At 38.5% G+C, this 26060-nt stretch overlaps 1 protein-coding gene across 3 annotated transcripts in view; it reads left to right on the top strand.

Annotated features, from left to right (window-relative positions):
* The window catches only part of DPP10 (dipeptidyl peptidase like 10), a 460866-nt gene that overhangs the window by 248404 nt on the left and 186402 nt on the right, over positions 1-26060 (top strand). For all 3 annotated transcript variants that reach the window (XM_075933252.1, XM_075933254.1, XM_075933251.1), the window contains one exon: positions 12383-12457. In XM_075933252.1, the coding sequence (XP_075789367.1) occupies positions 12383-12457 (75 nt within the window). The remainder of the gene's footprint in view (positions 1-12382; positions 12458-26060) is intronic.

Below are 26060 nucleotides of genomic sequence, written 5' to 3'. Positions count from 1 at the left end.
GTAGTCTAGACGTACCCTAAGAATCTTATGTACTGACGTTCACCCTTGCTGTTTAAAAATCTACCTCCCTCAGCCCTGTTTCCTCTGCCTTTTTTAAGAAGGCTTACTGTCAGGTTTAAGAGCCTCTGTCCTGGGTCTCATCCTGTTAATCTGTTTAAATTGCACAAGTTTCCAGGGGCTTCTCATTTAATGTATCTCAGAGTGTATTGTGCTTGTAGTATCATATTTCTATGGGCCATCTTTTGCACGTGGCTTGATAGAAAGGGATTACTTTTTGCAGCCTGCTAATTAGCTCTATAGTGTCAGATGGGTGAGCAGAGCAGAGGTTTTAGCTCATGAATCATGATTAGGCTCTGTGGCAACCCAGCTGCAGAAGCCCTGCAGAGGCCTTGCAGCCAAAAGCACAGAATTAGAATTTTAGTCTGAATGGAGCTTTTGGCAGTGTATATGTTGTGATATTTCACATAGCACCATTCACAGTTAAGCTTTCCTTTATTGTCTCCTTCCTCTCGACTGGAAACTCAGTACAGCATCATAGGGTAATTATAGTACTTTGTTGATTAATGCAGCTTTAATTGCAAGAACAGTTTACATGGTTCTGTTTTATTTAAGAGCTTTCCATAAGAGATTAATGAGTGAATAATAGTAAATGCTTTAAATGACACTTTATAACACACAAATATTACTAACTGTTGCAATATGGACTGTTTTAATGATACTGACATGTTGCGAATATTAGACCATTACCCCCTCTCTCATAGGCAAGTCTAAATGTTAAATAACCTCCATTGCTTTGAGGTTTTTTGTTATGGTTTATTTTCCTTTGGGAAAATCCAAAGGAGAGAATGGTTTGTAAATAAATTGTAAAAATCCCCTTGGTAAAAGTTCTGTAACCACTTTCATAATTTATCAAAGTGTTCAACATCCACAATCTTTCTATGATTAGCACCAAAGGTTTTATCCAAAATATGTCCTGTTTGTAAATAAGGGGAAGACTTTTAAAAGCACAAATTACAGGCACTAAACTTCCCTTTTGTATCTTTGAATATTTCTCCCTAGTTATTCTTAGAACTGGAAGAATTAATGTTGCATGATCCTTCCTCAATAAGACCTTTTGTTTCAGTAGTTACAACTTTGTCAAAGGTTAACTGTTTGGACTGAAATTTTCCATGCTTGTTCCATACCTCTGCTTGATTTTTTTTAAACGTTTCTGTTGTTTCTGGAGAATGAAGTTAGGGGAAATTTTGTTGCATTGTATGCACATTAAAAATAAAGTCTTGAAAGTATTTCAGAGAGAAACTTGAGTAACTCCATTCTGTTAAACAAAAAGTTTAAATTTGGCAGGAAATTATGCCTAGTGTCACAGATCTGCCATTTGCTGTCCCCTTGAAAATCTGTCAACCATGGAAAAGTTTGTAGGGAAGAGGGAGGAGAAATCATGTTTTGCATGTGCTTAATATAGGCTTGTTAGAGTTTGGTAGCACATGCAAGATATCTCTACCTGCACACTACAAGTAAGCATGACCCATCCCTACCGAGTGATTTTGCTGCTTCATACCAGGCTCCAGTGCTGAGCTTAACTTTCCCTACAATGGCCCTCCTAGCTGCTGGATGACTCTGTGGAACTAGGTATCAAGAACCAAGAGAAGGGAGACCATTTTGTGTGCTCCCCCCAGTCCCACTGCAGGTGTCCATGAAGCAAGGACGAAGCATCCTGAGTGGAATGTAGGCTGTGAGGAACTGTTGTGGGGGGGGGAGGGTAGAATAGGAAGAAGAATCAGGGCAGTGTAGGGATAGTCCAGGAGTCACATTTGGAGCAGGCCTGGGACAGGAGTGGTGGGGGAGAATTAAGAATTTAATGGCCAGAAAAGGTGTGTCTAGACTGCTGCTGTGTTCTTTTGAAAATAAATCGAAAGAATGTGGCAGTTTTTTCGACTATGGAAAACCTCGTTTTACAAGGAAAAACTCCTTTTTTCGCAAGTGCTCTTTTGGAAAAAAGGCGCTATGTAATGCAAACTGTGCTTTTTTTGAAAGAGCATCCAGACTACCTGGGTGCTCTCTCTCAAAAAAGAGGCTTGCTTTTTTGAAAGTACTGGTTGAAGACTAGATGCTCTTTTTCGAAAGAGGCTTTTTCAAAAGATATCTTTTGAAAAAGCCTCTTTCTAAGGAGGCTTGCAGTCTAGAGGTAGCCAAAGAGATAAGAGCATAGGTGCACAGGGCAAAAAGAGGCAGGAGAGAAGAGCCAGCTATAGATTTATTATTTCCTTACAGTTTTGATTATATATTTATTATAATAGAGATACAGTAAGTTTATATTGGCAGTTTGTGTTACAGCCAAAGGACTTACAGGCCACATCCAATGTATTGAGCCAGGGCAAAGCTAGCATGCACTTGCCTGGGACCTTTCACCCAGATAAAAATGTCACTGTGTATATAATTAGGAACTTTCACCTAAATAAAGCAACCTTCAATGGCACAGGGGCTTCCAAGAATATCCTTATACTTGCAGGTACATCATCACTAGGAAAAATCTGAAATAACCAGTTAAGACCAGACTGAGCATCAGGTAGGGCAGGAATAACAAAAGTGATCGATGACCACAAAAGGCGCCTAGTAACAAAGTGATGCAGATGATTATAGGTGGAGATCAATCATATACTGACACATTAGTAAGGTGAGGAAATATAAATAAGAAGAAAAGGAAGCACCACCTACTTAATATGAATTAAGTATAACAATGTCAGCGTAGCATTTATAAAAGTGACATCCCAGCCTAGGGGCAGTGGGAAAAAATGTAGTCCTTGGCAGTTGCCAGTCTGATGGCCATTGGTAATTATGGGGAAGTTGAAGGTAATGAGGGGGAGGAGAAGGATGGATAAAACCTCAGGTTGTTCTAGAAGGAATGGGGTGAGTATATGGTATGGGAATACAAATGTACATTCCCTATGTTACAAAATGGGAGTGTTTGAGACTGTGATAAATGTATTAATAAATTATATTTGTAAATATACAGCGTTCTTGTAGTGTGAGTGTTGTAACTATGCATATTACGGTTCCCATCCATACTCTAATTAAATACTGGGCCTGATCCTGGGACAAAGGCCCTGTCAACCCTAAACATGGTAACTGGAAATTTGTAAGTTATCTTAGATCAGGCAATATAGAGTGAGTGGGAAGGTGTGAAGGCAATGTGAGAAGGATGGAGTTCTGGGTAGGGACAGGAACTGGAGTGAGGTATGGGAGAAATGAATGGAGTAGGAGTGGGGATTGGATAGGAGTAGAGTGGACCAACAGCAGGCTGGGTAGAAAACAGAGTTTATCACAACTAGCCAGTTTTCCCTTCAGAACATGACATTGAGCTCAAAATTGTTGAGTCTAGGTATCCCTCTGCTGCAAACAGCCATGAAACCCACTAGCAAAGTGTTGCATCTCACTCAAGTAGCTTACCTTCATAGACCATTAGCTTAAGTGGCAGAGGTCTGTGCTGATGATCTATTACAGGTCAATATGGAAACACACAATGCATTTTGAGGTGGGGGGGGGGTTCAGTTTGCTTTTTTAAATTATAGGAAATTATAGATAAACAATGGCATGTAATTGTGCAATTCTAGGGACTATATCATAATGATTACACACAATGGAAACAAATTACAGTTGCACAGTCAATCTTAACACAGACATTTCCTAGCTTTTGAATACTTGACTTTACAACCTGAATGCCCTTTTGTATATAATTTATTATATGCTGAGAATTCAGTCTTTAAAAATCTCAGACCCAGACCCAATAACAAGAGAATTAAATCAAGTTTGGATTTTTCCTATTCTTTCTGTCAGTCTATGCATCTGACTTCATCGTTCTCTAATTTCCGGCACCTGTGATTGTTTTCCTAGTTTCATTGACCTAGCATGTTGCCAGTCTCTTCTGTCTGCACCTTTTTTCAGGTTGCTGCTATTTTTTTTCCCTTTCTTGGCTATATTTCTTTTTGCTGTAAGACCCTCTCTGCTATCGGTATCCATTTCCACTTCTTCTTGGGATTTCCTTAATTACTTCCTACCATCCTTACAGAGCCCCTTGTTACTATAGAAGATTAGCGCCTTACAGTTGTGAATGTATTTATTCTCATGCTTCTGTGAGGTAGGGAAGTACAGGTTGAACCTCTCTAGTGCTGCTCTTTCCTGTCTGGCATAAATCCGGTGTTAGTTAGCCGGATGTCCATTTATCATGGGTGCGGCCAACCTTCCCGCAGTTCCATAAAGTTTGTTTACAGCCACCAGTCTTAGGTCTCAGTGTTCTGTGCTGTTGTTTAGCTCTAAATGTCTTCTAAAAGTTCAGTGATCAGTGGAAGTGTTATTAATACTGCTAGACAATATTGATCTCCTGCGGTTCAGCACATTCTCTGGGTCAGCACCTGAAGGTGCCAGACTAGAAGTTCAACTTGTAATATTATCCTATTTTACAGACAGGGAACTAAGGCACAAAGATTTTAAGTGACTTGCTCAGTCACATAGAAACAAAACAAGTTATGTAACCTAGGTTCCCACAGCCTAGCCTAGTGTCCTAACCACTGTACCATCCTTCTCAGATTATTCTCCATTTTCTGATTGCTAACCAACTCTCTCTTCTTAGGCTTTCTGTATCTATTACTACCCTACTTTTTCTGCAGCTAGACCCTGTCCACTGGCTGCTTTCTTTCCTAATCATTACAGTTGTCCCGAATCCTTTCTCAGTCCACCTTTATACAGGTGCCAAACTGAGTGAAATTGCATCTGATTTTACACAAATGAAAGGGGCCATGATGCTCTTCTCATGGTTAATATTGTCACTTCAGGAAACTATTTTGAAATCTAGTGCAATGTAACTGTACCCCTCTGGTTACTGCTCTACATTGCCACATGCCTGATGACAATCTGATAAATATGACCTAAGCAGGTCAATTAACATCATCAGCATAGTCCCTCAGCCAATATTGTGAAGACACAAATTGCTGTATGATGTGTAAAGTGTTAGTATTGCTTTCAATTTTAAAGTTAATCTTGAAATCAATCTATTCTTGAAAGGGTAAAATAAAAGATATTAACAACAGTGAAAGTGAGATAAAATGGTAACAGGAATCTGAGGAATGATCAAGGATGGAGATTGTGTTTTGGTTAGTACCATGGAATCTATCAGTGGTACAAAATTAAGGAGATGAAAATTTAGCCTAAATAGCTGGCAAATTTCCCAAATATAAAAGAGTTCTCCAACTTAAACAGCTGAAGCTCTGTTCCTAAATCAACTGCATTTATCCTAGAGAAAGTGCTAAAAACACTGTAAAATATACAATGGATAATAATTGAGTACAGGCAGTCCTCAGGTTACATGGATCCGACTTATATTGGATCCCTACTTACAAACGGGGTGAGGCAACCCCGCACTAGCTGCTTCCCCCCAGCAGACCAGGGAGACGCAGAGCGGCTTTTCTCAGCAGACACTTCAGCTTGAGAATAAAGGACTGAGGGAAGTGAGGTGTGGAAGAATAAAACTGATCTCTGGAGAAACGTTTGGCTAGAGTTTCCCCTACAATATGTACCAGTTCCGACTTACATACAAATTCAACTTAAGAACAAACCTACAGTCCCTATCTTGTACGTAACCTGGGGACTGCCTGTACTGTCATAATGGCTGAATAAGTTTTCTGAGGCATGCATCAATTTTGGTATGGTGATCGGTATCAAGAAAACAATTGTCATATCACAAGGTACAGTAAAATTCCAATAATCCGGCATCCAATAGTCCGGCACTCCTGATAGTCCGGCATCAAAATGGCAAGAGCCTAGTGAGTGAGCTTTGGCAAAAAATGAGTCACAAGGTAACAGCGGCAGCAGCTGAACTCAGCAAAAACGGTAAAAAAGGCTTAAACTAAAACATTACAGTATAGTATATATAGTATGTACAATAAAAAGGGTTAAGAACACTTTATATACACTATATAATGCATACAGTGTGTGTGTGTGTATATATATATATAACCATCGTATAGTACCTCCTGATATTCTGGCATATTTGATAATCCGGCACCACCTAAATCCCATAGGTTCTGAATTATTGGAAGTCTACTGTACCAACATTCCGCCTAAAAACTATCAGTAATGAAGTTCTGGATAATGTGAGTCACTCCTCATATCTCAGCTCAGTTCTCACCAGTCCATTCCATCTTGGTAGGGAACTCGATGCTAAAACTGGCAAAGCTTCTATATCCTTTGGGTAAGGGAATTACCTCACATATTTGGAACAATTAGTTACTAACTCTGAACACAGAGGTGTTGTTTATCAAGCTTGTGTCCTTAGTACCTTTGTTTACAGTTGTGAAAACTATGTTACATGCTCCATAGAGAAGAGGAAGTTAACAATTTCACTTAAGAAAAACATTGGAGTTACTGAGGACCATCAATAACAAGATCCTTGAGAGAAGGGGTCTACAGTCTATGCAGACTATTCTAGACATTTGCAGGCTTTGCTGGTTGGGACATGTGGATAGTATGCCTGCTGATGACATGCCAAAGGCCACGCACTTGAGGCCAAAGGCCAATTTAAGAACCACCATCAATGCAGAAGAAGGCCAAAGCTCTGAGACAGTGGAAAAAATCAGTCCAAGGACTCAAGAAATTCAACAACCCATTGACAGTTGGGAAAGTCCTGCCCACAGTCCTTCAGTTTGGAGAAGCCAGGATAAAATTAGTGAGGTCTCCATGGAGAGTCATCAAAAAATACAGTGTGAGGCCCCCAGGCAAGTTAGGAGGCAGAGGATGTTTCAACTTCCATCTGGCAAATGAGCTTTTGAAACTGTAAAAAAAACTTGCCACTCACATGGTAGGCTCTTTTCCCATAACATTGCTAAAACCACTATCTTCGTCATCTCTCCTTTCATCTGTCAGAGTGTTTGACAGCCCTATAAACCAAAGAGGTTGACTAAGTTACTTTATATATATATATGAGAGCAACTAAAATTCACCATGTATATAGGCCTAGATCTTCAAAGATATATAGGCTCCAAATTTCCACTTAAATCAATGGGAGTTAGATCTTCAATGGTGTTTAGGCATCTGAGCCATGAAGAATATTGTATAGTGAATGAGACTATCGAGCAGAGATGAAAGGACTAGCTGCACATCAATAATAATTCAAGTTTCAAGAAAAAAATGAAGGAAAAAGAAGAGGCTGGGATTGAGTGTCTTATATTGGTAATGGAGATCAAGTAAAGGCTGAGTTTGAATCGATATTTTCTTCTCTTAGTTATCTGAGCATTCACCAGAGCCTGAAACTGGGCATTGTTAGCTGTAATGTAGCTTAATTATACTGTTGCTAGCCTAAGCTATCTTTGTACATGACAGTATCAACTGGCTAGCAACAAAACATTTCTGGTTATCAACGAAACACTGAAATATGAATGGAAAAAAAACTGTCATGAAATCTTGGCCTTGTAAAGAAAGATCTGAGCAAGTTGCACTTTGAAAAGTACCCGGCAAATGTAAATATTTCTAAAAGGTGGAAAATATAGTTATCTTTGTGTCTTATTTTCTTTTTCTTCCCTTCTCAAATCTCTCACATTCTCTTTGCTTTCTGTCACTGTTTCAAAGAACAATCCCTACCTTTCATCTTCCCTGAAAAATATACTTTACCTTCAAAAAACAAGTATGTAAATGGCAAAGGGTTACTTGAACATGCTGCATCCATCTGTCTCCATTTGGTTATCTTCCTTGTGATCTCTGCTAGTGGTAATACCAGTGGTCATAGTTATCAAGTGCATTACTGGGAGTAGAGAAGGTCATAGATTGTCCACAGAGTGTCACGTCATCATGCACCATTGTCAGACAAAGAAATAAAACCCATATTACTTGAGGAATTTCTTGCATTCTTAGCCTCCTTTGAAATCTGCTGCTCATATTGTTGGTTCCCATCCTGCAGCCAGTAGTTTATGCCTCAGAAAGAAATACAAGATCTATCCTTAGTCTACTGCAAAAAATTTTAAAATTAAATTCTCTCAAATTCAGCAGTGTTCATGAAATATGTGAGAGATCTGTGAGTTTTGGGGGAGAAAAGAGAATGTACTAGCCTTTGAGATCTAATTTTTAAGTGAAAAGTTTGCAGCATTATGAAATAAATATTTCATGAGTATCAGTTATGTAGGTAACTGGCAATGTCTATAGAGCAATGAGGAGGTATGTTTACAGAGCATGCAGACATGCACAAACTACATTCGCTCAATGTAGTTCAAGTCTGTTTACATGTGCTATTATCACTGCAGTGTAGACATTATGGAGACAGCATTAAACTGTCTGCCTATAGGAAGTACAACTGCTCCTGGTACAGGCAGCAGTTCAATAAAATGCAGTGTTCATGCACATATTGGCAAAACTAGCAAGAAAACTTAATTGCATCTAATTTCTGGTAGGGCTGGAATTATTGGTACGGGCAGATTTTCAATGGAGTTAAGAGAATTAAAGTCTCAAGCTAAGAAAATGCTTAATGAAAACCAACCAAACAGAAAATCCCTCCCACAGAGAGGAAAAGAACATACTATAATGCAGGAGTTCGAAGCCTTGGCTAGAAACATACCTCCGAAGATACACAGACAAGCTCTGTCTCTTTCCTGAGGGTCTTGTTTCAAAACACTTTTAAAGTTGTGCCGAGTCTGGAAGCAGTATCAGTTATAATCAGGCCCAGTGTGCATTGGATTGCCCTAAACTTGTCACCAGCTGACATCCTGTCCCCCATAAGGGAGTCAGATATCTGTCATGTGGGCAAGGAAGAACTGTGAGGAAGAGGATATGGAATACCTCTTTCTGCCTTTCTTTTACTAATACCCCTACTGAGTCTGAATCTGGCATACTTCTCGGCTGTGTCTAGATTGCACCCCTTTTCCATAAAGGGATGCAAATTAGACACAGTGCAATTGCAAATGAAGCGGGGATTTAAATCTTCCCTGCTTCATTTGCATAAACATGGCTGCCGTTTTTTTCCGGCTCGGGGCTTTGCTGGCAAAAGCGCCAGTCAAGACGGGGATCTTTCGGAAAATAAAGCCTTTTCCGAAAGATCACTTATTCCTCTTAAAATCAGGATTAAGGGATCTTTTGGAAAAGGCTTTATTTTACAAAAGATCCCCGTCTAGACTGGCGCTTTTTGCCGGCAAAGCCCCGAGCCAGAAAAAAAGTGGCAGCCATGTTTATGCAAATGAAGCGGGGAAGATTTAAATCCCCGTTTCATTTGCAATTGTGCTGTGTCTAATTTGCATCCCTTTTACGGAAAAGGGATGCAGTCTAGACACAGCCCTCCTGTTTGCAGGAAGAAGGTGCAGGGGCTAACTTTTTTTTGTTTTGTTTTTGTTTTTCCTAGAAAGCTGCTTTCTGCAAATAAAATGGTGAAAATTAACACTGGTTAAATTTCTCAATTTGTTGCCAATCTTTCTTTAAAAAAAAGTCTGTGATGTAAAAAAAAAAAAAACACGTTAGGAAGGTAAGTCTCAGAAGGGCAGCGGTTTTAGTCTGTATCTTCAAAAACAACAAGGAGTCCTATAACACCTAATAAATCTGCAAATCTCTTAGGTGACACAGGACTTCTCGTTGTTTTTAATAAGGAAGCCAGGTACCCAAACACTACTGAAATTCCAATGGGCACTTTGCTAACTCCCCTAGGCTCATCTGAAAATCTCAACCTTGATAAATGCATTCATTGCACTCATTTAAAGTGAATTTCAAAGAGTGCGGCATGCATGTGTTAGCTTATTGTGTGTGTTTTCAGTTGGCCTAATATCAACTTTCTTGCTTGTGGAATGTATAAAAATATTCCATATTTTTAACTTCTGTTATCAAGAACAATCCCGTTATACCAGAAGGAGGGAAGTAATCTGCTAAAACCACTAGCTGTCATCAGGAGACTGTATTTACTGACTCTCCACTTACAAATGTGACACTCCCAAAACCATGCAAAACAGTGCAGGTGAGTGAAGGCAAACCAGGACATCTTCAGCATGTGTCATGCAATTATACATCCCCAGATACTTGAGATGATCTTTTAATAGGAAATAAGAAGATAGCTCTTCCTGGCTTTGCCTTAAAGTGCCAAAATTCTGCAGCTGAACTGCCCAGGTGTTTACTCTGAGTGCGTCATTAGTGTTACAGTGGCATAATCACTGACTGAAGATTCTCACTAAATGCAGGAAACTGCACTTGCTTGAAAATGATTTTGGAAAACTTCCAACATTATGTATTGCAAAAGATTGAGTTAGTGTGGCAATAATTAATACATTGCCCAAAATGAAGAAATCCTCATCTAAAAATGTTCTTAGTGTTTGCCAAATAAGTGGAATGTCACATGCATGATCTGTCATAACTGCATAACAGTCAATCAATGAAGGCTAGGTTGGGGGACAGGAATCTTTTGTTTTGAAGAAGAAGAAGAAGAAGAAGAAGAAGAAGAATCTAAACCCACAATTCTTTTCGTTTATTTTTCTCTGTTTCTTATATTTCTTTATTTTTCTCCTGCCACTTGTAGAAGTGTTGTGCTCAATCTTAAAATAATACCATTTATTACGGTGTTTGTGTTTTAAAACCTAAGTTTTCCTGGTGACTTCTTTTGCAAGCTTGGTGCTCGACATTTTATATGGGTTAAAATTCTGCCTTCAGATTCAAACATGCAATTTCCATATATTCATCTAAGGACATAGCAGAGGTGAAATCAACTTAATTTTCTTACAGGTACTGTTGTATCTCATCCCTTCTCAGGGGTGTGTAGAGCAGTCAGGGAAGTGGGTAGAGCTTGGGGGCTGATACAACAATAACTTTAAGAAATTTAAGTGTAGGGTGGGTGGGGCTCAGAGAAGGAGGGGTGGGAGGGTGCAGAAGTCAAGTTTGAGGTATGTGAGGAGTGGGGAATGGTCAGAAGACCGGGGGAGGTCAGGGTATGGAGCTTGGGTATGTGTGGATGGGGGACTGTAAGGGTGGTATTTAGGCAGAGGTAGCTCACCCTCCCCCACCCTTCCCAGTTTGTACCAGGATGCTGCTTAGTGTTCACTTTCCTCACTCTCAGGGAGTAAAAGGGAGGCTCACAACACAGGTCACTCACTCCTCTGCCCCCTCCTCTGTCTTCCCCATCCAGGAAGGAGAGGAATGCATGCAGGTTGGGTGATTTGCTCTTGCTCCCTTGATGGGAGGGGGAACAACAAGCAGCATCCCTGTACAAATATTGGGAGTTAGGGGGCTTCAGCACCCCACCATCCCTAAATGGTGCCCCAGGGGGAAGGGGAGTTTGGAGCTGGGGCAGTCCTGGATAAGTGAAGCAGCACACCCTCAGCCAGCCTGCTCCCTTAACTTGCCTGCTTGCTGTTTAGCAGGAAGCCCTGAGAGCACAGCTGGGAGCGCATCACACCTCCTCCTGCAGCCAAGTGCTCCAGCCGGCCAGTTCTCTCTTGCCAGAGTGGTGCACCAGGGCTCACCGGCTTCCTTTCACCTCTGGCATGTGCCGGTAGCTAACCGGTATGTGTGTTTAGTAAGGCCCAGTTTATCCATGTCTACATACTCCAAGCATGTTAGCGAAGGCATCGGTGTGCACATGCTCAGGCCCTTTTGCCCTTGCTGATGTCTACCCAAATTAATATAACATTTTTCTTCAGTAGCACTGTTTCTTCAGGCACACTCTGATCCTCCTTCTGCATTAAATGCATTAAATTCTTTCTGACATCAGCATTACTCCTTGATGAAATTATTGCTCTGAATTCAATTGGGTGTCATGCAGACTTAGCTATATATAAAGCAATATTAGTTTTATAATGCTGCTTTCTGTTTCACTTTACTTTCCACTAGGGAGTTTTCTTCTTGTTTTCTTCTTTCCTGTAAAATAAAAGACATTATCTTTTAGTGAAGGTTGTTCTATAAAATGTGTATGCTCATAAAGATAAAAGAGGAGCAACTAGAGAGACAAAGCTCTGACTGCAATGTGCTTATACATTTTTCCTGTACATTATCTTTAAGCTTAACCCGATAAGGTGTCTCATTCTTAATTGTCTATGAAGTATATACCAGCAGGAGCTTCGTTCCTCCTCCAATGTAAATGTGTTGCTTATACTTTCCCTCCTTCAAACAGTTAAGGTTGAGCATAGTGTTGCTATCTTGATCGAGTCTCAGGTTTTTATTATTATTATTTTGTTGATAGCATGGCAGCCAAATTCATCTGTTGTACTTACCTAATGTCAATGAAACTACGCTGAGAATTAGTACAGCCCTTCTGATATACAAATAATTCAGTTGTTTGTAATAGAATTATCTTAGAAGTTTTAAATGAATTCCGTAGTCTTTGGAAAAGTTGAGCTTGCATTAGTTAGTTACCCATATTATTACTTGTTTTTAGGTAACTTTCAAAGCATCAAGATATTCAGTCTCACCAGATTTAAGATATGTTCTTTTGGCATATGATGTGAAACAGGTAAGCAAACTATTTTTATATTTAGTTGTCTCATTAATTGATACTATAAATGCTTTTATCTTTTCTGATTTACTTTATGATTGCATTTAATATAATTAGATACACATATGGTTCATTTTCTTTCAAGTCCTTTAAAATAAACTGGTGGCAGTATATCTATAGATCTTCAGTTTCTCAGCTGGTGTAACTTAGCAAAGCTCCTTTAAAACAATTTTCTACACCAGCTAAGGATCTGACCTACAGTTTATAATTTGCAAAGAAAAAATAATGCAAATACACCTTTAATTATCCAGAGCTCATTGATCTACTACAACTTACTATCTCAAATAGGTTACGTAATCTGTCATTTATATAGGGTCAAACTGCAAACCAGTGATACTCAGACTGCGGCTCAAAAACGGCAAGCGTCTCTTTTTAATCATAGAATCATAGAATAATAGGACTGGAAGGGACCTCAAGAGGTCATCGAGTCCAGCCCCCCGCCCTCAAGGCAGGACCAAGCTCCTTCTAGACCATCCCTGACAGATGTCTATCTAACCTGTTCTTAAATATCTCCGGAGAGGGAGATTCCATCACCTCCCTTGGCAATTTATTCCAATATTTGACCACCCTGACAGTTAGGAATTTTTTCCTAATGTCCAATCTAAACCTCCCCTGCTGCACTTTAAGCCCATTACTCCTTGTCCTGTCCTCAGAAACCAAGAGGAACAAATTTTCTCCTTCCTCCTTGTGACACCCTTTTAGATATTTGAAAACCGCTATCATGTCCCCCCTTAATCTTCTTTTTTCCAAACTACACAAGCCCAGTTCATGAAGCCTGGCTTCATAGGTCATGTTCTCTAAACCTTTAATCATTCTTGTCGCTCTTCTCTGTACACTTTCCAATTTCTCCACATCTTTCTTGAAATGTGGTGCCCAGAACTGGACACAGTACTCCAGCTGAGGCCTAACTAGTGCAGAGTAGAGCGGCAGAATGACTTAGTTTTGCTTACAACACACCTGTTGATACAACCTAGAATCATATTTGCTTTTTTTGCAACAGCATCACCCTGTTGACTCATATTCAACTTGTGGTCCACTATGACCCCTAGATCCCTTTCCGCCATGCTCCTTCCTAGACAGTCGCTTCCCATCTTGTATGTATGGAACTGATTGTTCCTTCCTAAGTGGAGCACTTTGCATTTCTCTTTATTAAACCTCATCCTGTTTATCTCTGACCATTTCTCTAACTTGCTAAGGTCATTTTGAATTATGTCCCTATCCTCCAAAGAAGTTACAACCCCACCCAGTTTGGTGTCATCTGCAAACTTAATAAGCGTACTCTCTATCCTAATATCTACATCATTGATGAAGATATTGAACAGTACGGGTCCCAAAACAGACCCTTGAGGAACTCCACTTGTTATCCCTTTCCAGCAGGATGTAGAACCGTTAACAACAACTCTCTGACTACGGTTATCCAGCCAATTATGCACCCACCTTATCGTGGCCCTATCTAAGTTATATTTGCCTAGTTTATCAATAAGAATATCATGCGAGACCGTATCAAATGCCTTACTAAAGTCTAGGTATATGACATCCACCGCTTCTCCCTTATCCACAAGGCTCGTTATCTTATCAAAGAACATATGTGTCTCCTCTGGCTCTTTTTATGTTATTAAACAACTGTAAAATGTTTGGTCAATCATTTTTGTGTGTGTGTCAGAGAGAGAGAATGAATTCATGACTGTGGCAGTTTTGGATAAGGTAGATAGCTAATTTAGCTTCTAAACCACTGAGGTATGAGAATCACTGCTCTAGACCCATTCAAGTTGTGGAAGTTTTACTATTTTCTTCACTAGTAGTATGATCTGTGCCACTGAAAATCCCTCAGTCTATATGCAAATGTATATTTCTTATGCATAATCAAGTGTTTAGAGTGTTAATAATTTGGCAGTTTACATCAGTAAAGTCATAATCTGCTTATCAAAACTTAGAATCTTTTTTGTGCAGGCAAATTAAATAAGGGTTTGAATGTAGAACACACGTAGAAGCCAGGATTTTCTCTAAAACACAGATAACATAAAAGGCGAACTGGCATGCCCATTATTCACAAGACTTTGAGAGCCTGATGTATTAAATTGCTGTACAGATAAACCCTTTTTAATGTTTTGGGACAATAAACTCTTAATATTACAAATTCCACAGAGTTGAAATAATTTCTTTCCTTAATTTCAGAAATCAGTATTCAGAGATAGGAACATATGGATTTGATTACTTATGTCTGATAAACCTCATGTTGGTAACTCACCTTAGACTGCTTGTTTTTAATTTGCTGAATTTCTTGGGATAACAAAACCTGGAAAAAATTTAGTTTGTTTGTTTCACCACATTAAAAGGAAGCAGTTATTCCTAAATACAAGAACTGAGATGAATGCACTGTAGTTTGTGTTGTAGGATTTTAAACAGTAGATATAAAGATTCAAGTCTGATTACTGGTCAAAACATTGCTTGGCTCCTTGTGATTATCCTTCCTAACTATTCCTGGTTGTGTGGAAATAGTAGATATATTTGACAACTTATTGACCTGCTTTTTGTTATGTGATATATTCTGATATGGAGAAATAGGGCAGTACAGCATCATTATTCCTGTATTATCTGGAGAACTTCAGTGGAGCAGCACCAAGAACAAATTTTACCCTTTATGTCTACATGAATTAAGGTCTGACTTAGTGAACTGCTAAGAGCCTTCAAATCTTTACAGAAGAACTCTCTCTCTCTCTCTCTCTCTCTTTGTTATTATTACTTTTATGTACAATACTGTATTTCATTTGAAAGGTCAATTACCACCAGGTATTTAGAGGTAGAGAAGATACGTAGCCATTCCCTGTGCTATAGCACATAAGCAGTTAAGCATGAAAACAAATGATAAGCAAAGTTTGCAAATACTTCCTAGCTTATTTGATTTTGGTAGCGTCATTAATTTGTTCAGACAGATCATGATTTTCTTTTTAAATTAATTTCTGCAAAAAATTCTAGGTCTGTCTTGAACAAAAGTTACATGGTAATTTTCTGTTCCTTGAAAATAGGTGATAGAAATGTAGCCGTGTTAGTCTGGTGTAGCTGAAAAAACCCCAGAGATTCTCTTTCAAGTGTTATCTTAAAAGGTCTTTGAAGCAGGATGCAGGTAATCAAGTCGTTGAGACAATGTCCTTTCTGGTTGAAATGGCAAGAAACTGTTTTTTCTTTGTGATCCTGACTAATATCTGTTTTGTGGGCATTGATCCTTTGGCGAAGTGTCTGAGACGTTTGTCCAATGTACATACGAATCTCAAAACCTGAATTCCTATCCAAATGCAAATGATTATGCTTTTCTATTATTTGCTTACTTTTATTTTCTTGAAACCCACTCTTAATAATAATTCCATTTAGTAAAAAATTCCAGAAGACAGCACAGAGGTGAGAACACAGTCAACACCATGTTAACTACATGAAACACATTCACAGTAATCATGTAACTACTATAGGCCCTGACCTAAAACCATAGAAGTCAGCCACCTAACTTCACTGGGATTTCAGCTAGGCCCCCACCTTCCCCAGAGGTTATCCTTGAATGTTACAGTTGTACTATTTGCCAGATGAACAGTACTAATGTTGTATATTATAAAAAACATAGTGTTTGTTTTATTAATGCACATTAAAACTAGCTCTTGCGTAGGTTTTTCATCAGTAAATCGCACAGTGCCTTACAAAAGAAGACAATAACATTGTCCCCATTTTACTGAGATGCAGAAAGGGGCAGTGATGTCTGCAACATCATCCAACATTTCAATGGCAGAAGTAGGGATAAAATCCAGGTGTCCAGAGTTCCACTCCACGGCTCTATTCACTAAACTAGACTCTCGACTACATTAAATTAGCATAAACCCACTGCAGTCAAGAAAGTTACACCAGGCAATCCCAAATGAAAATCTGCCTGTAAGTATATGTGGTCATCTTAAAACAGTACAAATAGTGAAAGCAATTGCAGAACATAATTACCTATGAGGTAAAATGTGTATTTTCTCATCTCTCATCCTTGGTTTATTTAGAAATAGCTATGCCTGATCTACTTAATTTATTTAAAATGGTAATTTTATTTCTGATGTTGTCATATTTCATCAGCTTCTTCTCTATTTTTTCCACATTATTTGCCTTGTATTATTTGCACTCTGACTCCTGCTGTTAGGAAAGTGGGGTTTGCTTCTGTGTACAAGAAGCCCTGGAGCTAGTGCTAGTGGAACACTGCAAAGATGCACAGGAAGCTAGTGGCATCTATCCAGGAGCACCAGCTCTTTTTTTGTTTTGTTTTATTTTGGTTTTGGCTGGCCTCCTTCTAGTGTAGCTGTTACTGCTGACAGTAACCTACCCTACTGGCAGTAATTTGCCCCTGAAATTCCCTTTTTAAAGGGGTTTAGTCATGATGAGATGATGGTGTTGTGAAGTGTTAGAAGACATGATGTTCACTCTCCCCCATCCGTTCCCTTTCCAACCTTTCCCAAGCTGGGATGCTTCGACCCACTGAGGGCTGTCCTGAGGAAATCTGTGTCAGTAGCAGTGTTCAGATTTGCCCTCCTGAAATTAATTTTAATTTCAAAGCTTCAAAAGATAGACTTCAAAATAGAACATGAAGTATAATACATATCCCATGGGAGTTTTCAGACTGGTTTTAATGGGAGCAAGATGTGGCCAGGTTCTTCCTTTAGTTGAGGCCATTGAAAATTATACTGTTGTCATACAGAAGTATTTGCTTCTGATATTAGAAAATACCACTCTGGAGACTATATGTATAGCTTTTCAGTGACACTCAGTGGTTATTGGAAACCAAAATTGGTCTGTTTTTAAACATTTAGATCTAGCTGGCATAAATCAGTATAACTTTTCACCTCCTGAGACTCTGACTCTTATTTTCCTTTATTCGTTACGGGTAATCATTAAAGGAATGGTAAGCCCTTTGATTGGATTTAAGCTATTCATAAATCTTGGGGTAATATTTTTTCTTTAATAAGACTAATAGTTTGCATATGTTTATCTGTGTTCTGTGGTGATATAGTAATGCAGCTGGTGCAGATTTATAAATCAACAAGAGTGCTGTAAAGAAGCTAGTGTAATTCAGCTGAACAGATTGAAGTAAAGTAGAGACAAATGTTTGTTCAAGACATTTGTCATGAAATTGTAATTAGAAACAAGGTTATTTTGATGTTTGGATTAAAAATAAATCTTGAGTTAAATTAAATAGTTGGTTATTTATTTTACCATAGTCAGCATTTTCTCTAATCTATTTTATGCGTGGAATGGCAAACTTTAATTAAATTTGCAGTTGTTTCAGCACAATTAAGATTGTCCTTTATGCATAACGGGACATAAATCTGCATGAAAATAAGCCATCTTTGAATACAAAAGTAATAATTGAATGAATCATTTAAATCATGCCTAATCAAGAGAACAAAGGAATCAAACTGTGCCACAGCAGCTGGTGTAGTGTTGCTTTCTAAACTTGGTATGTGGCAAAATTACAGCCTTTACCATGTGCAAGATAGTTGTTATGGAATAATCCTTATGTTATGGTGTATTGATTTCTGGCCACACGTGTTTCTATCTTTATGACAGCATGCTACAGTAAAACTGCTGACAGGTACGGTCACTTTTGGGATTACTTATAACAACAGTGAAGTGGGGGAGGGGTTCAGTGCATTCACTATTGTGTAGCTTCACATTTTCACATTGTCTGTCCCATTCTCCACAATTCCTTGCTTTTGCCAAAACTCCTGTGTATCAGCCGACTGCAGCTCAGACTGCCATTACTGATGCTCATGCAATCTGAGGAGCATCCTTGGAAAAGGTTCTTACTTTACCAGGTAACAGAACATAAAGTGAGAACTAATACGAAGAATAAAGTGGCCTATATTTTCAGGAGATGTAAAATACATTGTAGTAGTCAGACCAGTGCCCTCTGTGGAAAGAGAGCACAGCAGGAGGGAGACTGCATGTATTGTATACAGAATGAGATGTTACATCTAAGATTCCCAGCTAAGACCCAGAGTGGTGGTGATGTGGATGGTGGCTGCATTAGGAAGCCAGGGGAGAGTTTTAGGGAAGGAATTCCCTCAGCTTTTAATAAATGACTGAAATCTGCTATTTCAATTCTTTTGTTTGTTTGTTTACATGTTAATAGTAACAGCTGACAAAAGTTAGAAAAAGTTCTGCTTACTATAAAGAAAACTGTATATGCTTATTCCATCTTTTCTTTTGCACTGGCCTTAAAGGATGGCACAGTTGGTTTTTACCTATGAAAGCTTATGCCCAAGTAAATCTGTTAGTCTTTAAGGTGCCACAGTCATCCTTGTTGTTTTTGCAGATACAGACTAACACAGCTACCCCTCTGAGACAGAATCTACCACTTGTGTTTCTTGAACTAATTTCTATTTCCCCATTTTAGTTCCTGATTCAGGAAACCACTTACGATATGAACTTAGGTGCATCCCCATTCAGGAATCATCATAGAACACTAGAACTGGAAGGGTCCTTGAAAAGTCATCGAGTCCAGTCCCCTGCACTCTATAGAAATTAAGTGTGTGCTTGCCTGGATTGAGTTTTTAAACTGTAAACTAGTCTCACTGGGGAAGGTGTGTAAAACAATGCTAGTTTACAGCACAGTAAATAGTAGATGGATGTGCTTGAAGTCTCCAGATGCTGCTACTGCTGTGATAGAGTGCTACATCACTTACCCAACATCTAATTCATTCTTTGCTCTGTCAGAAGCCATACACCAGAAGCAGTGATTTTGAATAATCAGTTAGGGTAAGTGCAGGATGAAGGGGAGTGCAGCCTGTGAAGGAAGCTGAGTCATGACATTAACTGTTGTTGTTTTTTTTTATTTTTGAATTGATCATTATATGTGAATGAAAAATATTTCAAAACACTTTCTGAAAAGTTGTAGTTTAATGCATCAAACAACATAATGACTCAAGCACAGCAAGACAGTTGAAGAGAAATCACCAGAGACTGAAGTTGGTTATCTGCTGTGAGGGAATGCTCATCACCACTCCACAGTAGTTATATGTATTTTTAGAGAATAATAACGGAGCTGACCACAACCTACAAAGAACAGAGTAAATTGAGAGAAGTGGCACACTTATTGAGCTTTTTCAGTTTGCCTCTGATGTTAGCTTTTAAAGTGCAGTGCAAAAATATACAAGACCTTATTTGCAGATTAGAAGAATCCAGGAGAAAAAATGCATTAAAGCCTTAAATTATGGTTATCTGTTATGCATTATGAGATAATCTTCCTGCCAATTACAAGGCAGTTAAATGTTCAGTTATATCAGTAATCTTATCTTCTTGGTCTGTGAAATTAATTATGGTAATTGTTCTGCTGAAATTGAAAGAGGGAAAAAATCAGTTTGCTGATTGTTTTCTCAATCTAAAGATTATTCAAAGTTAGAAGAAACAGTGTAAAAAATCAAAATGATGCAGGTGTTTTCCACAAAATGATGCCATCCTGTAGTCATAGAAGTCTGACTCGGGAGTCTTATTTTCCCAAGTGCATTACCAGTAGGTTGGCGATGTTAATAAAGCTGCCCCTGGAATTCTCCAGACAGCACTCATTTTTTTGACTACTGCATATGAAATAAAGAACTGAAATGAGCATCACATTCTCCGTTTCACTCCCTATCAAAATGCTGCCCACCTGCCTCAATGGGCAGAAGTTTCTGGAGCCAGTGGTGAAAAGGGACACACATTCAGAAACATTAGGTATCTCCTTACCTGCGAGTCTCTGGCCACAGGGGAGGTATGCTGATTTTCTAGCATTCCCTCGCTCCCAGAATTTAACCCAGTGTGGCGGTCATTTGCAGCCTTTCTCAATTCTATCCCAGAAACACACCTCTCTCCCTCCCATCCACTTTTTTCCCCAACCTAGGAACAAGTATCACAACATGACAGATGCTGTGGTTCTAGCTGAATACCTGTTTGGGGAGGGGAAAGGATGGAACTGTTTCTATCATAAGCCAATTGGTGGAGAACCAGAGAATGTTTCTGTTTTTTGTGTGTTTTTTGCCTTCTCCACTTCATGTCCAAGTCACTGTGGCTTAAATAGGAATACGCTTATAACCTTACTGAGGTACTTTGGTTAACTTGTTTATTTATTGCAACTTGTGGCGTACCCTTTTCCCATATACACTGAGCCAAATTTCAGAAAAGCCTCCTCTTTCACTGTGGAAGCCCTTCTTTCTAGTGGAAGGAGGAAGACAGGGCTTCTGAAAGAGCGTGTCTGCTCTTCCACACACACAAAAAAGCGGGAGAGCAGACACGTTCCCTGGATGTGGCAGAGTTTTTCCAGGATGGGACCTATTTTCCCATCATACCTAAATTGAATGGGATTCCCCTCTGGCATACTGGCACCTATTAGCATTTTCCTGGGGCAGCTTGGCTCCCAACAGATGCCCACTCAGGACATGTGGCTCTTAAAGGGGCTGCTACCGTATTTCGGCCCCCGGCGCAGCTTTTTTTTTTTTTTTTCTCAACAACTTTGAGCCTGGAGTACCGGCACAGTTTTTCTTACAAAAAAAGCACTGGTAGACATAGTCAATGAGATTTGACTTTAACCCAAGATCCAAATATTACCACTTCTCTCTACTTCCAGGTTAGCAAAATCAATCTAGATGAAACAAAAACAGGACTATGTAGCACTTTAAAGACTAACAAGATGGTTTATTAGGTGATGAGCTTTCGTGGGCCAGACCCACTTCCAAAGATCAAATAGTGGAAGAAAATTGTCACAACCATATATACCAAAGGATACAATTTTAAAAAATGAACACATATGAAAAGGACAAATCAAATTTCAGAACAGAAGGGGAATGGGGATGGGGAGATAAATGTCTATGAGCTAATGATATTAGAGGTGATATTTGGAGAAGCTATCTTTGTAATGGGTAAGATAATTAGTCTTTATTCAAACTTAGGCAGAAAGTGTCGAATTTAAGCATGAATGACAGTTCAGAGGATTCTCTTTCAAGTGTAGTCTTAAAAGGCCCATCAATCTAGAGGGGCATTTTATTTCTCATGTGTATCCCTAGCTAACAAAAATGAATAGAATTTCCAAAAAAATGCAGAAGTTTGTTCCCGTGCTTCACTGTTAGAATTTCCAATAGTTATTCAGTTGATAGGTGTTAAAACCATGTATTTGAAAGACTAGATTTTCATCTGGTCAATGCAATAAAATGAGCTACCCCTGTTGACCTCAGTTTTTTAAAAGCCAGATCTTCACGCTTCTTTATTTTTAACTCAAAGTTCTAATTGTGTAGAAGGGATTTCATAAATAATAACTATTCTGAAGGTGACAATGGTGTACTGCTTATTTACCATGGATATTTGATTTTTTTTAAATGTCTGTGTATTAGCAGTGTAGCACCAAAGAAGTACATGCCATTTTACAGAACTAAAAACATGAGGTATCTATCTGTGATTTCTAATCCTGCAAACTTTTAATATCAGTCTGAAATACCTATTAACATGAGTTTTCTCATTGACTCCGATGGGAACTACTTGTATTAGTTAGCATACCTAGTATTTAGTGTTTCCTGTGCTGGACCTCTAATTAGATAATGCAAAGAATAATGAAACCCAGACCTTAGTGAGTAGGAGACAGGAAACGATATGAAGGTTGAGACAATTATAAAAATAGAAAGGGAATATTATTTATGTTGAGATCATATTGGGAACATACTGTGGTTTACTGTGGGTCTGATTCTTCTTCTACCACATAGAATAGTATCTTCATATAAATTAATTATCAAAGCTTATAAATTAAAATATGATGTGGTACACCTCTGATCCCTACATATCCACAATAATCCAGCAATGTATTTTTATCACTGGCCAAACTACTACATTATTAAAGGTATTTCTGAGATAGAAATGGTAAATCTTGAATTTGTAAATATCAGAAGGCTTTGTCATCTGCTTCAGAAGACACTGATTCTTTGAATTATTAAATGGATTGTGCACCTCCATTAACTTTATAGTTTCATATAGAAAACATTAACATCCTTTTTCCATAGCTTTTTAACACATACAGCCAACTACAATAAATTGACTTAATGGAGTTACACTGGATTTACACAAGTGAGAATGCATTTCAGCCCACATTCTTTGAAACTAACCAGAATGGAAATTGCTTCTGCTGTCAAAATGTTGTAATAATAATAAATAATTTGATATAATATACAGTAAGATGAGTCTTTTTTCTCTTGATTCTAATCTCTTACATTGTTTACACCCATTTTGAATTAATGCTTTATATCTTGTTTTACAAAATTGTATTGGAAGGGAAGCTCATGATTGATAAGCCTTTTTGTTCATTAAAAATGAATTTTATAGCATTTATTTTTTTAAAACATGTATTGACAAAACAAATATTTCCTTTCAATACTGTTGGCATTCAGATTAAGTCTGAATTATCTGAAGAATAATTATTAATGTCTGACTGAGATTACATTGTCCAACAGATAATCTTAATATATTACTCAACATTGGTTCGCTCAATGTCCTGCATTGAGATGATGATGGTGTTGTTAAGTGTTGTTAAGCTCTGGAGTAGTTACTGAACACTCAGTATTCTTTGGATAAGGCTCAGAGGAGTAGCTTTATTAGTCTGTAACTTTAAAAACAATGAGTAGTCCTGTAGCTCCTAGGAGATGAACCAAAATATATAGAATCATGAGCTTTCATGGGTAAATCCCACTTCATCAGATGAATTGGAGTGGAAATAATAGAAACCAATATATATAAACAGCAGAAGAAGTACCTGTCAATTGTAGGACCCATATTAATGAGGCTAATTAAGTGGACTGGATGTATCCCATACATAGCTTTTGATGGAAGGATAAGACAATTCACGTTTTATTAATTTCATTAAAGGGAACACCGAAAGATTTGGGCTTGCTTAATTTAGAAAAGAGAAGACTGAGAGGGAGACATCGTAGTGGTTTTCAAGTATCTAAAAGTGTGTTACAAGGAGGAGGAAGAAAAAATGTTCTCCTTATCCTCTGATGATAGGACAAGAAGCAATAGGCTTAAATTGTGGCAAGAAAGGTTTAGGTTGGACATTAGGAAAAACATCCTAACTGTTAGGGTGGCTAATCACTGGAATAAATTGCCTAGGGAGGTTGTGGAATCTCCATCACTGGAGATATTTAAGAGGAGGTTGGATAGATGTCTATCAGGGATGATCTAGATCGGGGTAGGGACCCTTTTTGGGGTTGTGGGTCACTGACCCACAGAAAAATCAGTTGAGGGCTGCACACAAATGAGAAGTAGAAAAAAAACCAACCTCATTGTGGCCCCTGACTGAGAAGAAAAACATATTACATTCCCCTTGCACACCAGAGTTTGGGGAGGAGGGCACCCTAATAGATTTTGTGTACTCCAGTCCCCAGGGGGGCAGCAGAGGGGCTGGAGCACAAGTGTGGGCTCCCCCATGTCTAGGGTTGGCCCTGAGCTTTGGAGATCAGATCCAGGAACGCTGATGGATGCATCCGGCCCCCATGCCTGAGGTTCCCCACTCCTGATCTAGATGGTGCTTGATCCTGCCGTGATGGCAGGAGCCTGGACTTGATGATCTCTCCAGGTCTAGTATTCTATGATTCTATGAAAGCAAATTCATTTAAAATTCTGACATCTGATTTTTTTATTACAGAGCTGTAATTTTTTCCCCCTACTACCAGTCATCAGCCTAGAGGTGGTAAATGAAACTAGAATAGAGACGGGGAGGAAGGAATAAAATGATCTTCTAATGCATTACAGAAAGAAGAATGTAGTTGGATAGTCAAGTGGAGGACAATTAAATAAAATCAAAGGAAGACATGGTCTCAAGCAGCAGTGAAGTTAACAAAAATTACTTCCCTTATTCTTCAGTGATGTCTACAGATTTCATAAATGAGTTAGACCATGATAGTGACAAAATTTGCCATACATGTGCTTGAACCTGACAAATAACTTTGATTTTTCAAAAAGTTTTAGGCCATTTCAGATCAAATCAGTTACCATTTGGGGCAAAAATATTGAAAACAAGTTTGACTTGGGGCTAGATTGTATATTACATGCTTCTGTTGACTCAATCATTACTTCTCAAATAGTCTCATTAACATGAATGGGACTTTTGGAGGTGTATGGGTCTACTCAACATGAGTAAATGTTGGAAATCCTAGCTCCTCCTGAGCACTTGCATCTTGTAAGGCATTATTTGTTTAAATATTGTAGTGGTCTGCTAAGACATTTTACTATAAGAAGTAATTGTCAGGGACTTCATCTACATTGAAAGAAATTGCTCCAGTATAACATTAGCAGTAGAGTTAAATAATGTGGAAAACATGCTGGCTGTGTCTACACTGGCATGAATTTCCGGAACTGCTTAAAACGGAATACTATTCCATTTTCAGTTTTTCCGGAAAAGGAGCGTCTACATTGTCAGGCTGCTTTTCCAGAAAAGCCCTTTTCCCGGAAAAGCGTCTGTGGCCAATGTAGACGCGCTTTTCCGGAAAAGACTACTGGGCTGTCTACACTGGCCCTTTTTTGGAACAGTGTTCCGGAATAAGGACTTATGCCCGAGCGGGAGCAGAATAGTTTTTCCAGAATAGTGGCTGATTTTGTACAGTAGAGCATTGTTGCTTTTCCGGAAATTCAAGGGCCAGTGTAGACAGCTCGCAGCTTATTCCGGAAAAGCAGCTGATTTTCCGTAATAAGTGGCCCAGTGTAGACACAGCCGCTGTGATAAAGTAAACTGTAATTGGTCAAACCCCACTTTGTACCAGGGGATCGTATCTACATCAGGTGTTAGAACTGGTCCAACTATATCAACATAGTCGCACTGGTACAAAACCCCTTAATGTAGACTAAGATATTGTGACAGATCTGTTGGAAACAGTATTTTTGGGAGGAAATACTCAGAAAAGCCTATTACAGTTGGGTTCTACTATGCTGAGAGCTGTACAAAGATAAAACAAGTCTTTCATACTTGTTTAATTAAATAAACAGTTTCTTTCATCTGCTGAATAATTCTAGTAATAAAATTCTAGCTCCTGATATCAAACTGTCAACATTATGCCTTGAGAGTCTTTATAATATCTTTGTTCTATATAATGGTAATGTCCAGAGATGCCCTAGAAAAGTCCCTTTAACTGAAGATTCTGTCCATCATAGTCCATGAAAAATTGAATGGAATTGAATTCAGTTCATTATTATAAACCTTAAAAAGTATAAATTTTTTCTTTTATAACTCATTGTCTATACTAACCATTTTAGAGGAGGTAGTGGAGGTGTATTAGATTAAAAAAATGATTTTGCACTTTTGTTGCAACACACACATTTTGAGAAGATGAGGTACTTGTGACATTTTCATCAAATAGATGGCCGTTCGGAAATTCTTCTTCAGCAAGGTGGAATGAAGAAATGAGTTTATAAAAGTGAAATCAGGGTAGATGGCCTGAATAAATCAACAGGAAAAATAATGTTAGGAGTTCTAATTGGAGATAGTACTAAATGATTGTAATCCAATACAAAGTTTACTATATTATTGATTTTG

Source organism: Pelodiscus sinensis, chromosome 7, assembly GCF_049634645.1.
Source record: "Pelodiscus sinensis isolate JC-2024 chromosome 7, ASM4963464v1, whole genome shotgun sequence".
In the NCBI taxonomy this organism is placed as follows: domain Eukaryota; kingdom Metazoa; phylum Chordata; order Testudines; family Trionychidae; genus Pelodiscus; species Pelodiscus sinensis.
The sequence above is the reverse complement of the archived record's forward strand: the minus strand, read 5'-3'. Positions and strand labels throughout refer to the sequence as shown.